The sequence below is a fragment of the Denticeps clupeoides genome, chromosome 2, assembly GCF_900700375.1.
Source record: "Denticeps clupeoides chromosome 2, fDenClu1.1, whole genome shotgun sequence".
NCBI classification, from domain to species: Eukaryota; Metazoa; Chordata; class Actinopteri; order Clupeiformes; family Denticipitidae; genus Denticeps; species Denticeps clupeoides.
Window position 1 is genome coordinate 35,651,408 of NC_041708.1, and position 11,522 is coordinate 35,662,929.

General features: G+C 45.0%; 1 protein-coding gene across 3 annotated transcripts; it reads left to right on the forward strand.

Moving 5' to 3' along the window:
• The first annotated feature begins 338 nt into the window (after positions 1 to 338).
• On the forward strand, positions 339 to 9,510 carry ythdf3 (YTH N6-methyladenosine RNA binding protein F3). Of its 3 annotated transcripts, XM_028970327.1 has the most exons (5): positions 339 to 510; positions 604 to 628; positions 1,155 to 1,234; positions 4,006 to 5,646; positions 8,476 to 9,510. In XM_028970327.1, exons 1-5 carry the CDS (start codon positions 487 to 489, stop codon positions 8,497 to 8,499), a joined length of 1,794 nt encoding a protein of 597 aa, XP_028826160.1. In that variant the 5' UTR covers positions 339 to 486; the 3' UTR covers positions 8,500 to 9,510. The 3 variants fall into 3 exon arrangements, with proteins under 3 accessions (XP_028826160.1, XP_028826161.1, XP_028826162.1); XM_028970328.1 differs by lacking the exon at positions 1,155 to 1,234 and having other exon boundaries at positions 389 to 510; XM_028970329.1 differs by lacking the exons at positions 339 to 510; positions 604 to 628 and having other exon boundaries at positions 1,162 to 1,234; positions 4,011 to 5,646.
• The last annotated feature ends 2,012 nt before the right edge of the window (positions 9,511 to 11,522 follow it).

Genomic DNA, 11,522 nt, shown 5'->3' on the forward strand with positions numbered 1-11,522 from the left:
AGAGCCTTTGCTAGTAAAAATATATATATATATAAATTTGTATTTAATTAATAACTAGATTAAGGTAATTTTATGATCTGGGATTTTTTTTTAATGAAAAGATCGCATATTTTGCACTGATGACAGAGTAAGTGTGTGATTCTGAGGCGAGAGCGAAAAAGGCGGAAAGTTACATGAAACGTCACGGGCGGAAGTGAGCGCAGAGCCCGTCCGCCATTGCGGAGTAGAGCAGGGGTTTTCATAACCGCACCGCACCGCTCCGCCTCAAGGGTCCTGCTCTCCGCGGCCGCCGACGGCGACTCCGAGTTGTTGGTGGTGGTCGGTGTTGGTGTTGTTGTGTTTTTTTTTTTTTCCTCCTTTCTGTTTAATTTCGGGAGAACGGTGGCAGCAGCGGGCGCGAACACGGGCAGGCTGAACGAGCCGCGACGCGAGGGGAGGCACGTCGTACACGCCAGCGCCGCGCGTTTCTCGGGGGCTTCCTGGAGGATGTCTGCGACCACCGTCGACCAGGTGGGTCCGCGGTTTACGGGCGAAACACCGTTCGACTTTCTGTCTGTAATCGGTCTCTCTCTCTCTCTCTCTCTCTCTCTCTTGCACTTACAGAGACCTAAAGGACAAGGAAACAAAGGTAAATCTTGACCGATGTCTTTTATTCTTAACTTTTTCTTTGTGTGTGTGTGCGTGCGTTTGCCTAATAATGCCATATTTCACGCAGCATCATATACAAGTTGCCACCCGAAAGGTGGGGACTGTGTGACGATAATAAACAAACAAACAAGCAAGCCAGTCACTGAAATTATCATAAATCCCCCAGATTATTCTGAGATGAAACATTACCTTACTTGCCTACTTGTGGGGTGGTAGTAGCCTAGTGGGTAACACACTCGCCTATGAACCAGAAGACCCAGGTTTAAATCCCACTTACTACCATTGTGTCCCTGAGCAAGACATTTAACCCTAAGTTGCTCCAGGGGGGGACTGTCCCTGTAACTACTGACTGTCCCTCTGGATAAAGGCGTCTGGTAAATGCTGTAAATGTACTTGCCCCTGCACAGGTCTTTCTTTATTGGCCGTGTGAATGAATTTGGCAGGTACGGGTGTTCCCGTGGTTGCCTTGTGTACTCCTGCTTATTCTGACCTGTCGTCCCACGTAGTACAAAACGGTTCAATGCATCAGAAGGACGCGGTAAACGATGACGACTTTGAACCCTACTTAAGCGGCCAGACGAATCAGGTGAGTTCATGAAGTGTCTTCACTGGAACCTTCACTGGTCTCAAAATGACAAGAATCAACGCATCGCAAGTCGATGCGTCCCGTCAGTTGTCAGATTCATCAGTGAGACGAGGCCTCGTTCACACGGGTGTCTGAACTGGTTTTCATGGTGTTAGGTGAGCGTGGACTGATCAAAGCGTTCAGCACCGGCATTCGGCTTCTCGTTCAGGTGGCGTCAGATAAATTCAGAGGTGGAAAAAATACTGAAAAATGTTATTTAAGTTACTTATCTTTACTTTGCTTAAATTTTACCCAAGTAAAAGTACCTTTCTGAAAATCTACTTGAGCAAAAGTAAATATACTTAATTTAAAATTTACTTTCAATTTCTTGATGTAAAAAATGGACTAGTCATAAATCTAAAACCGCACTAGATTTTATTCAACTTTAACGCGGTATAATGTACAAACTATGTTCAGACCACCCCATTTTTAAGCACTTTTGCTCAACAGTACCAAATTCTGAATTGATGGTGCAACTCAAACATTACAATATAAAATAGAAATAAAAGCCAAAATCAAAGTATCCAGAACTGCTTTTTTGTACTTTCTATAGCAAACAGAACACCTGTTTGCTACTGACCTACTGCTGATGTAAGAAATGGAAATAAAGCGCTGTGTCCCACAGAATACTACAGCTTTAGACTGCAAAGCTCTTATTCTGTTTGTAATATATGGAACAGACAGGGAAAAAAAGTGCATACAGTGCATCCGGAAAGTATTCACAGTGCATCACTTTTCCCACATTTTGTTATAAAAAATTTCCATCAGAATTCTAAACACAACACCCCATAATGAAAACGTGCAAAATTTGCTTGAGGTTTTGGCAAAGTTATTAAAAATAACACCCCTGTGGCGGTCATGGCTGCCCACTGCTCACCAAGGGTGATGTTTAAAAGCAGAGGACACATTTCGTGGTGTCACCGTGTGCTGTGCTGTTTTTTACAATGACAATCACTTCACTTTCATGCTAGTCCACCACTGCCTCTAATTGGAGTCCACATGTGGGAAAAACCAGTTGATATGCATGTGTCTTTCCACAATCATGTCCAATCTTTATAAGGTCTTACAGTTGACCGTTCATGTCAGACCACCATTCTTTATTTGTTTATCTTCAGGCTGGCAGTAGCCTAGTGGGTAAAACACTTGCCTATGAACCAGAAGACCCAGGTTCAAATCACTACTTAATACTATTGTGTCCCTGTGTCAAATCTCTTCCCTGTTTCTCATACTGTGACCCGGGGTGAAGGGGTTTAGTCAGGGAGGTGGTCACTCTGTTAGAGCTCCTGAGGTCCTCTGTGGACCAAGAACCTTCTAGGACAACCATTTCTGCAGCAGTTCACCAATCAGGCCTCTATGGTTGAGTAGCTCTAAGCCACTCCTGAAGGACTCCCAGAGAATGAGAAACAAAGTTCTCTGGTCTGATGAGACAAAGATTTTTGGTGTGAATTTTTGGTGAATTGGAGGAAACCAGGCTCAAAGTACTGAGCAAAGGCTGCGAATACTTATGTACAAATGATTTATCAGTTTTTTTTGTAATGAATATGCTAAACCCTCAAATAAACGTATTTGCGGCTTACATTTATGGGGTGTTGTGTGTAGATTTCTGAAGAAAGAATGCATTTAGTCCATTTTGGAATAAGGCTGTGACATAAGAAAATGTGGAAAAAATGATGCACTGTGAATGCTTTCCTGACTCATTCTACAGGTTGTTCTACTTACTACCACATGCTTTATTACTCTGTGCTTGAAGTGATGTTGGGAGCATTATTGTTCGGGTCAACAGCATTTTCGGACTAATTTCGTACAAGTAGCGGAATAACGTGAATATTTCCTGGATTTTTGATTGGCTGGTAATTGCTCATCTCCAGTGCTTGTTTCAAAGTTACATGAACTATGTTTCATAGTACAGTAACAAGAGTAAATGTATTTTATTATTCCACCTCTAAATAAATGCATTGTTTTCTTTGTCAATCTCTACCAATATCCTGACTAACGTAAAACAGTCAAGCGAATGCCAGTGAAACACCAAATTAACACTTTCATTAGTGATTAAATTGTCACAGCTTTCACACTGTATCTACAACTGTGCCGAGGAGGGTTCTGATCCACCTATTTGAAAGCAACATTTGCCCAGTATTGATCTTTCTCGGGGCAACAGGCTCTGTCCATTTTACAGTACAGGCCATAAGTTTGGACACACCTTCTCATTCAATGTGTTTTCTTTATTTTCATGACCATTTACGTTGGTAGATTCTCACTGAAGGAATCAAAACTATGAATGAACACATGTGGAGTTATGTACTTAACAAAAAGTGGAGGCCTGGCCTCCACAGTCACCGGACCTGAACCCAATCCAGATGGTTTGGGGTGAGCTGGACCCCAACAAGTGCTAAACACCTCTGGGAACTCCTTCAAGACTGTTGGAGAACCATTTCAGGTGACGACCTCTTGAAGCTCATCGAGAGAATGCCAAGAGTGTGCAAAGCAGTAATCAGAGCATAAAACATGTTTTCGGTTATTTCACCTTTTTTTGTTAAGTACATAACTCCACATGTGTTCATTCATAGTTTTGATGCCTTCAGTGAGAATCTACTAACGTAAATGGTCATGAAAAGAAAGAAAACACATTGCCTGAGAAGGTGTGTCCTAACTTTTGGCCTGTACTGTATATCTTCAATAGCTGATGTTGGTGAACTTTTGTCTCATTCATGGGTTTGCTTTTCTGTCAACAGAACAGCTATCCACCAATGTCTGATCCCTACATGCCCAGTTATTATGCTCCATCCATTGGATTCCCCTATTCCTTGGGTGAAGCTGCCTGGTCCACGGCTGGAGACCCCCCTATGCCGTATCTTACCACCTACGGACAGATGAGTAATGGCGAACCTCACTTTATACCCGATGGAGTGTTCAGCCAGCCTGGGGCTCTGGGTAACACGCCTCCCTTCCTTAGCCAACACGGTTTTAACTTCTTCCCCGGCAATGCTGACTTCTCCACCTGGGGCACCAGCGGCTCTCAGGGACAGTCAACACAGAGCTCTGCTTATAACAGCAGCTATGGTTATGCCCCCAGCTCGCTGGGCCGGGCTATAGCGGATGGGCAGGCTGGCTTTGGCAGCGACACGCAGCTCAGCAAAGTGCCTGGCCTAAGCAGTATAGAGCAGGGAATGACCGGCCTCAAGCTGGGCTCTGACATGGCAGCGGTCACCAAAACAGTGGGCTCTCCCCTCGTTGGCACAGCTGGCATGAGTAGTATGGCACCTAACAGTGTACCCCTGAGTTCCTCTGTCCCCAAGACCACCTCTTGGGCAGCCGTTGCTAGGAAGCCTGCCAAACCCCAGCCCAAGGTGAAGCCCAAGGCCAACATTGGTTTGGGATGTGGTGTCTCAATCCCACCACCCCCAATAAAGCATAACATGAACATTGGCACCTGGGACGACAAAGGGTCCCTCGCCAAGCCTCCCTTAGCCCAGCACATGCTGCCTCCCCAACCTTTGGTCCAGCAGCAGCTTCTGGCTCAAGCCCCACCCCTTCTCCAGAACCCTCTACCCCCTCAGCCTCAACACCAACATCAGCAGCTCCAGCTGCAGTCTGCCCAGCCCCACCAGCAGCTTCCCCTGGGACACCCTCACCCACATCACAGTCACCCCTCTCAGCCTGGCCCACCACAGGCCCTGCACCAACCACAACCGCAAAACCGCTGGATTGCGCCCAGGAACCGGGGCAACACCTTTAACCAGAACAGTGTGGTGGATAACTTCAGCCTTGGGACGGGGGTCCCCATGAGTGCCTCGCCCTGCTCAGGCGAGGTCCACCCAGTGCTGGAAAAACTTAAGACCCTCAACAACTACAACCCCAAAGAGTTTGACTGGAGCTTGAAAAACGGACGGGTGTTCATCATCAAGAGCTACTCTGAGGACGACATACACCGCTCCATCAAATACTCCATATGGTGCAGCACCGAGCATGGCAACAAGCGCCTGGACGCCGCCTACCGCTCGCTCGCCGCCAAGGGCCCCCTCTACCTGCTGTTCAGCGTCAACGGCAGCGGCCACTTCTGCGGCGTGGCCGAGATGAGGTCCGCCGTGGACTACAACGCCTACGCCGGCGTCTGGTCTCAGGACAAGTGGAAAGGCAAGTTTGAGGTGAACTGGATGTTTGTCAAGGACGTGCCCAACAACCAGCTGCGGCACATCCGCTTGGAGAACAATGACAACAAGCCTGTCACCAACTCCAGGGACACGCAGGAGGTGCCTCTGGAGAAAGCCAAGCAAGTGCTCAAAATCATTTCGACGTTCAAGCACACCACCTCAATCTTCGATGACTTTGCACATTACGAGAAACGCCAGGAGGAAGAGGAAGCCATGCGAAGGGTAAGCGCGCACCCCCCCCCTCCTTCTCAGTAGCTACAGATTTCTCGATTGGTCCAGAGGGCCATGTCCGGAGTCACAACATAATGCACTCTCATGTACTCTCGGCCTCGATGAACTAAACAAGGCTGAAATGGTTCCCATCACATTAGCAGATGTGAGGCTCTCGTCGTCTCCTGCGGCGGCACAGTTGTAATTATTACCAGGGTGGTCGTGGCCTAGCGGGTGAGACACTCACCTATGAACCAGAAGACCCAGGTTCAAATCCCACTCACTACCATTGTGTCCCTGAGCAAGACACTTAACCCTGAGTGTCTCCGGGGGGGGGGTGTAACTACTGATTGTGAGTTGCAATGGATAAGGGCGTCTGATAAATGCTGTAAATGTATTTGCCAGCTGCACTTGTGTTTAAAATATATAATAATATATTTTATCTATGTAATATAAATTAGAATGTTGAAAATGACCCTCTGAACTTACGCGTTTAATTACACAAATATTTACTCACAAATAGAACGGCACAAATATATATAAAGCAGAAGTGTTTGTATAAATGACTAAATTTTTCCAAAAGGGCCTCACGTTTCACTTTGGAATGAGCAGGACGACTCCGAAATGGCAGCACGTAATTGAGTTGGCCGATCTCAGCCTGCTTTTTTCGGGGCAGGGGCCTGTTCCTTGTTGCGCCAGTGCTTTAGCGTTCAGGCCTAAACTGGGGGGGGGGTTGCAGACTTTGGTGTCCTGATTGAAGTCGCATTCTTAGCATTCCTCGTTGGAGACAAAGCAGAGGTAAGCTCCGATGTGCCTTTGAACATGAGCGTTTGGCAGCCGTGGGCTTTTCAGGTTTAATAATCCTTGTTTTTAAACACTCGGGTCAGGGGTTTGGGAAGGCATTATCCACTTCTGATCTATTATAGGGTGCAACTTCAAGAGGACTTGCTCGAACCTAAACGCCGTTGGCCAGGCCATTGTACACTGTCCCGGTTTACCAGTTTGTCTTTATGGCTGCTGAAAAGTGACAACCTGTAGGTTTATCGGGTTGCTGGGGTGTGTGTTCATGGTCAGCAGGATACCGCGGGCCATGTTAGTATTCTCGGGGTGCTTCCCTCATAAATATTCGATGCGGACATGATTCCGGCCACGTTGCGCGAACCGCTGAGCTGGGAAAACCACCTGTCAGGAGTTGACGTGCTTTCCTTCCCGCCCTTCCGAGCGTCTGCCCCCCCCCCCCCACGTCTTTTGTATTAGTGACCCCTACATGTCACCTCCTGTTCTATCCTTCCCCAGTTGACAAGGTTAATTGCACGCCATTGTTCTGCATTGCTCCGTGATATGGGGTGTCAAGTCCATCCAGATGCACACTTCTGTTGTGACCATTTGCACACGTAATAAACACTGTAAGCTATCTTTGCATTAACTTGACCAAAAGGTCAATGTATAATGTAGGATAATGTAGCGTAGACTTCTCTCCAATTAGTCAGTGTTCAGACTGGAGGGTTATTATCTGCTGGTTATTCATCAGTATTTGTACAACTGTGATTGAATCTTACATTTAATCTGTTGGGGGTCATAAGGATTATTTATATACAGTTAGTTGTAGGATTTTTGTATAGAATTAAATTTTTACTTACAGATAATTTGTCAAATGTAATGGGCTTATAAATTAGCAGAATGAATGTGTTATTAAAAAAATATATATATTATTATATATATATATATATAATATATAAAACCTGCTTGCGAAAGCATTGTTACTTAATCATTGTTAATGAAAAAATGGCAATAATCAAGTTTTATTAGTGGCAGACTCATTTTTGGAGTCTTGAGTAATACAGACCACAGAGGGACCGTATAAACCAACATGTTTGATTATAGCAATGATATACGTGTTGCTTATAGCTATTTCATTCAATTATATCTGCAACAGGAAGGCAGTATGCTGGAGAAAAAAATCAGATGTTGTAGGTCTGCTAGGTGACAGTTTTGACATTTGATTTTGGCACCGTAGAAACTGCATATGCTTTTCAGTTAACTAAAATAATGCCGTATGGTTGTATAAAGTAATGGCGTTAACCACAGCTACCTTTTTTTGAGACAGCAGCATTTGGTTTTAGAGTTAGGATTCAGCTCCCAAATTCCCCTCTGGATAAATGTATATGTTCATTACTAGACTGCATTTTTTAAAAAAAAAAATTTTTTTTTTTTTTTTTCTTATCAAATCAAATCTGGGGAGAGAAAAATAGTTGTTTTGCACTCATAGTCTACCAGTAGGTGATGCCAAGTTCTTTCTCAATGGTCGCCACAGTGGAACCAGTCTCCGTGCAGTTGACATGGGCTTACGTCAGATGCCCTTCCTGACGCAACCCCCTCCATTTGCCCGGGCTCGGGACATGCACCAAGAAAATGCGCAGTCATGTACGTCCCCAGTGGCACTTTTTAGATACCGTCTTTTTTTATTTTAAGTGTGTGTTTTTACAGGGGTTGTTATATTTGGGATTCTTGCATTTGGGCCAATACCATTTTATATATTACAATATATACAAATGTGTGATTACTGTTAGTGTCTGACTAGCTGCTTTATTAATGACTGTTTTATGTATTGCTTGCTTTCAGACATGGTCAAGATTCATTTGAAAATTGGGACAGTTTGTATTGTGACAGTATTGTGCTGGGCTCAGTCCTTGTACCATGGAAACAGAAACCATTCCAACATGAAAAGAGCTTCTGTTTTACCTGTGAATACAGAGGAGGTGCCTGTATACTGTACAAAAAATGGTTTAATGCTTCTGCCTGCTCATCTAATTCTGTCTTGTCTTTTTTCTTTCTTTTCAGGAGCGGAACAGAAACAAACAGTAACTTGACACACAATCTCCTCGCTAGAACTGCAACACTAATGATGTAGAACCTTAAATATTGCCTGACCACGAGGAAGACGTGCCTCCTGCGTTATCTGGTGACGGCCATGTATGAACACTTTAACATGACATTCTTCTGTGTCACTTTTTGTTGCATCTGCCCTTGCGCTCAAGTCTCACAAGAAAATGAGAAAAAAGTAATGCTCACCTAAACTGTATCTTAAAGCACTTTGTCCCGAAAAGCTTATACCAATACCCTTAACTACCCTGTGGGCTCATGTTTATTATTAGCTATTACTATTAACCAACTAAGTAAGTGTAGTTGGTTTGGAAGACTTCACCGGATTTGTTTGTAGGTGATTTATTATAATTATTTTTGGAAATGTTAGGGCTCTCGGAGGAAATTAAATGTCATAAGTACAACAGGAATGTGTTGCTTGAATCTCCGCGACTCAGTGTGACCCTCCAGTGGAAACCCGAGCGCCCAATACTCCCCCGCCCCGCCCCATGTTTCAGAATCGCTGTCTATGTTCCGTGTCCCAAATGGAAACCAATTCTGCAGTCTGGGTGGGATCCGCCAGCCTATGCCAAACGTTGATTTGACGTTCCTCTCGTACTGTCATTCAGAAGTGCTATTGTCTGAGGAGAGCCATGTGAAGTGGTGCCCGTTTGCTGCTGACCTCTCCTCCGGAGCCGTCGTACCTCAGTCGAAGAAAAAAAAAAAAAAAGAAGTCGGTATTCTACCTGACACTGAACGAAAGCAGATTTCTTCTACCTGCCATTTGTTTTTTTTTTTTTTTTCCCCTTCTTTTCTCTTTAGTTGGTTCTTCTGATGCAGCTTTTGTGCCTCTATGCATTATTTGGGTGTAAACGCTTCACACAACCTACCCTGTTCTGTTTTAAAGGAGCGTTACACTGAGAGCCATGCAATAAAGAATTATTTAAACATACAAATGACTGAATCCGTTTAAAAAAAAAAAAAAAAAAAAACACAGGGGGGGGGAGGGGGGGGTTAATAAGTACAGCACTTTGACTCCGGCCTTTGTCGATCAACTTTTTTTATTTCTTTGTTTTTTTTTTAAAGGCACATGCTGCGGCCCTATGAAATCTCATCCCTTTGTGAGACGCAATGCCCCGACTTCATCTGTTAGTGGTCTCCTTTTGGCCGCTCGTGTTGGGGTGGGGGTGGGGCGGTCACCTGTTAGGGGGGTCCGCTCGTCTGCACAAAGATTTTGCAAAGGTTTGTACAACAAATGCCCTTCTCGACTCCACCCTCCCCCTGTACCTGGGCTGGGAACAAGCACCAGGAATCGCGCGGTCACACGCGCCGTCCCCAGCGTCTGGGACGTCGGCTTCATCTGCAAGTAATATAGCGTAATGACGGCCCCGGGGCGTTTCCTGTTTTGTTCACTCCGAGCTGCCTTTTCCATAGATCCTGTAGGGCTCCTGTCTGCTTTTCCTAATGTCATGTTGGGTGAGGATGTTGAAAGAAACGTTGAGCCACTTAACTCCTGCCAACTGACTTGACTGCCTCACCTCAGCAGCTGGATTTGGAGTTGAACAAAGAAGAGGACGAGGGGGGTACAAATAAAGGCACCGGTCCCCTGCACCCCCTCTGTGGTTTTACTTGTGGCCATGTTTAAATGGGTGACTGTAATCTCTGCTTATTAATGACGCTAATGCTTTACCGCATTCTCATGTGATTTACTGAATCTGGTTTCCACAATAAATGCAGATTTATGGACACGAGTGTGAATTTTTGGGCTGGGGGTGGGGGGGGGGGGTGTACTTTCACGTTGCACTGCTTTACAGAACGTGAGATTATTATTTTTTTTCGATTGTAAGTATTTTAGTAGTTTTGTTTATCTGAAAGTGCCGTGGTTGTGAAACACTGCATTAAGCACACGGTGAGAACAGCGAAACGTGCAGTCAATGGCCATAATACAAAAAAAAATGTTGTACAGGGTGGGCCTTTTATATGGATACACCTTAATAAAATGGGAATGGTTGGTGACATTTTATAAGTGGTCAGAAACTTGTAAATAACTCATGAAAGAATAAAGTTAAAGAATAAATCAAGCACACCATTGTTTTTCTTGTGAAATTACCAATAAATTTGATGTCACATGACCCTCTTCATATTGAAAAAACAAAAGTTGAATCCAATGGCCAACTTCAAAATGGCCACTATGGTCATCACCCATCGTGAGAAGTTTGCCCCCTCACATATACTAATGTGCCACAAACAGGACGTTAATATCGCCAACCATCCCCATTTTATTAAGGTGTGTCCATATAAATGGCCCACCCTGTACTACTCTGTATATTTCTCGATTAAGATAAGATAAAGTGAAGTGATTGTCACATGTGATGCACAGCACACGGTGCACACAGTGAAATTTGTCCTCTGCATTTAACCCATCACCCTGAGTGAGCAGTGGGCAGCCATGACAGGCACCCGGGGAGCAGTGTGTGGGGACGGTGCTTTGCTCAGTGGCACCTCAGTGGCACCTTGGCAGATCGGGATTCGAACCGGCAACCTTCTGATTACGGGGCCGCTTCCTTAACCGCTAGGGTTCTAGAAAATTGTGCTCAGAACATTTCTGCTGGGACACATGGGGTAACTGGAATGCGAATCGGTGTGACGGTCATGACTGTGAAGTAAAAAAAAAAAAAGTCTTTTGCGCATATTCAGCTGACTGAACACTTTGTACAAGGAGCTACTATGGATTTGTCGTTTTAAATGCACAGTGGCACAGAGCTGCATTAGCTGAGTCGGCAAGTGTCTACGGCCTGGTGCCTGATCGTGACAGGCCAGGATCGTGGCCTCTGGTACAAACCCAGTCAACGCACAGCCGGGGTCACCTCCGTTCAACGTCACTATTTACACGACAAACAATGCACAAATTTTACTCTCGCGAGCAGAACTGGTTTTACCAGGCGAACTTAATTATGACGACGACGACGCATAATAATGAATGAATGAATGAACGGAGGCGAAACGATGAGGGGAGTCGAGGGAGG

Bases quoted from the DNA above. Each gene is read 5' to 3' on its own strand.
- ythdf3 (XM_028970327.1), top strand. From the start codon at position 487: ATGTCTGCGACCACCGTCGACCAG. The intron at 629-1,154 runs GTAAATCTTGAC...CGTCCCACGTAG, and splicing joins TAAAGGACAAGGAAACAAAG to TACAAAACGGTTCAATGCAT. The intron at 1,235-4,005 runs GTGAGTTCATGA...TTCTGTCAACAG, and splicing joins TAAGCGGCCAGACGAATCAG to AACAGCTATCCACCAATGTC.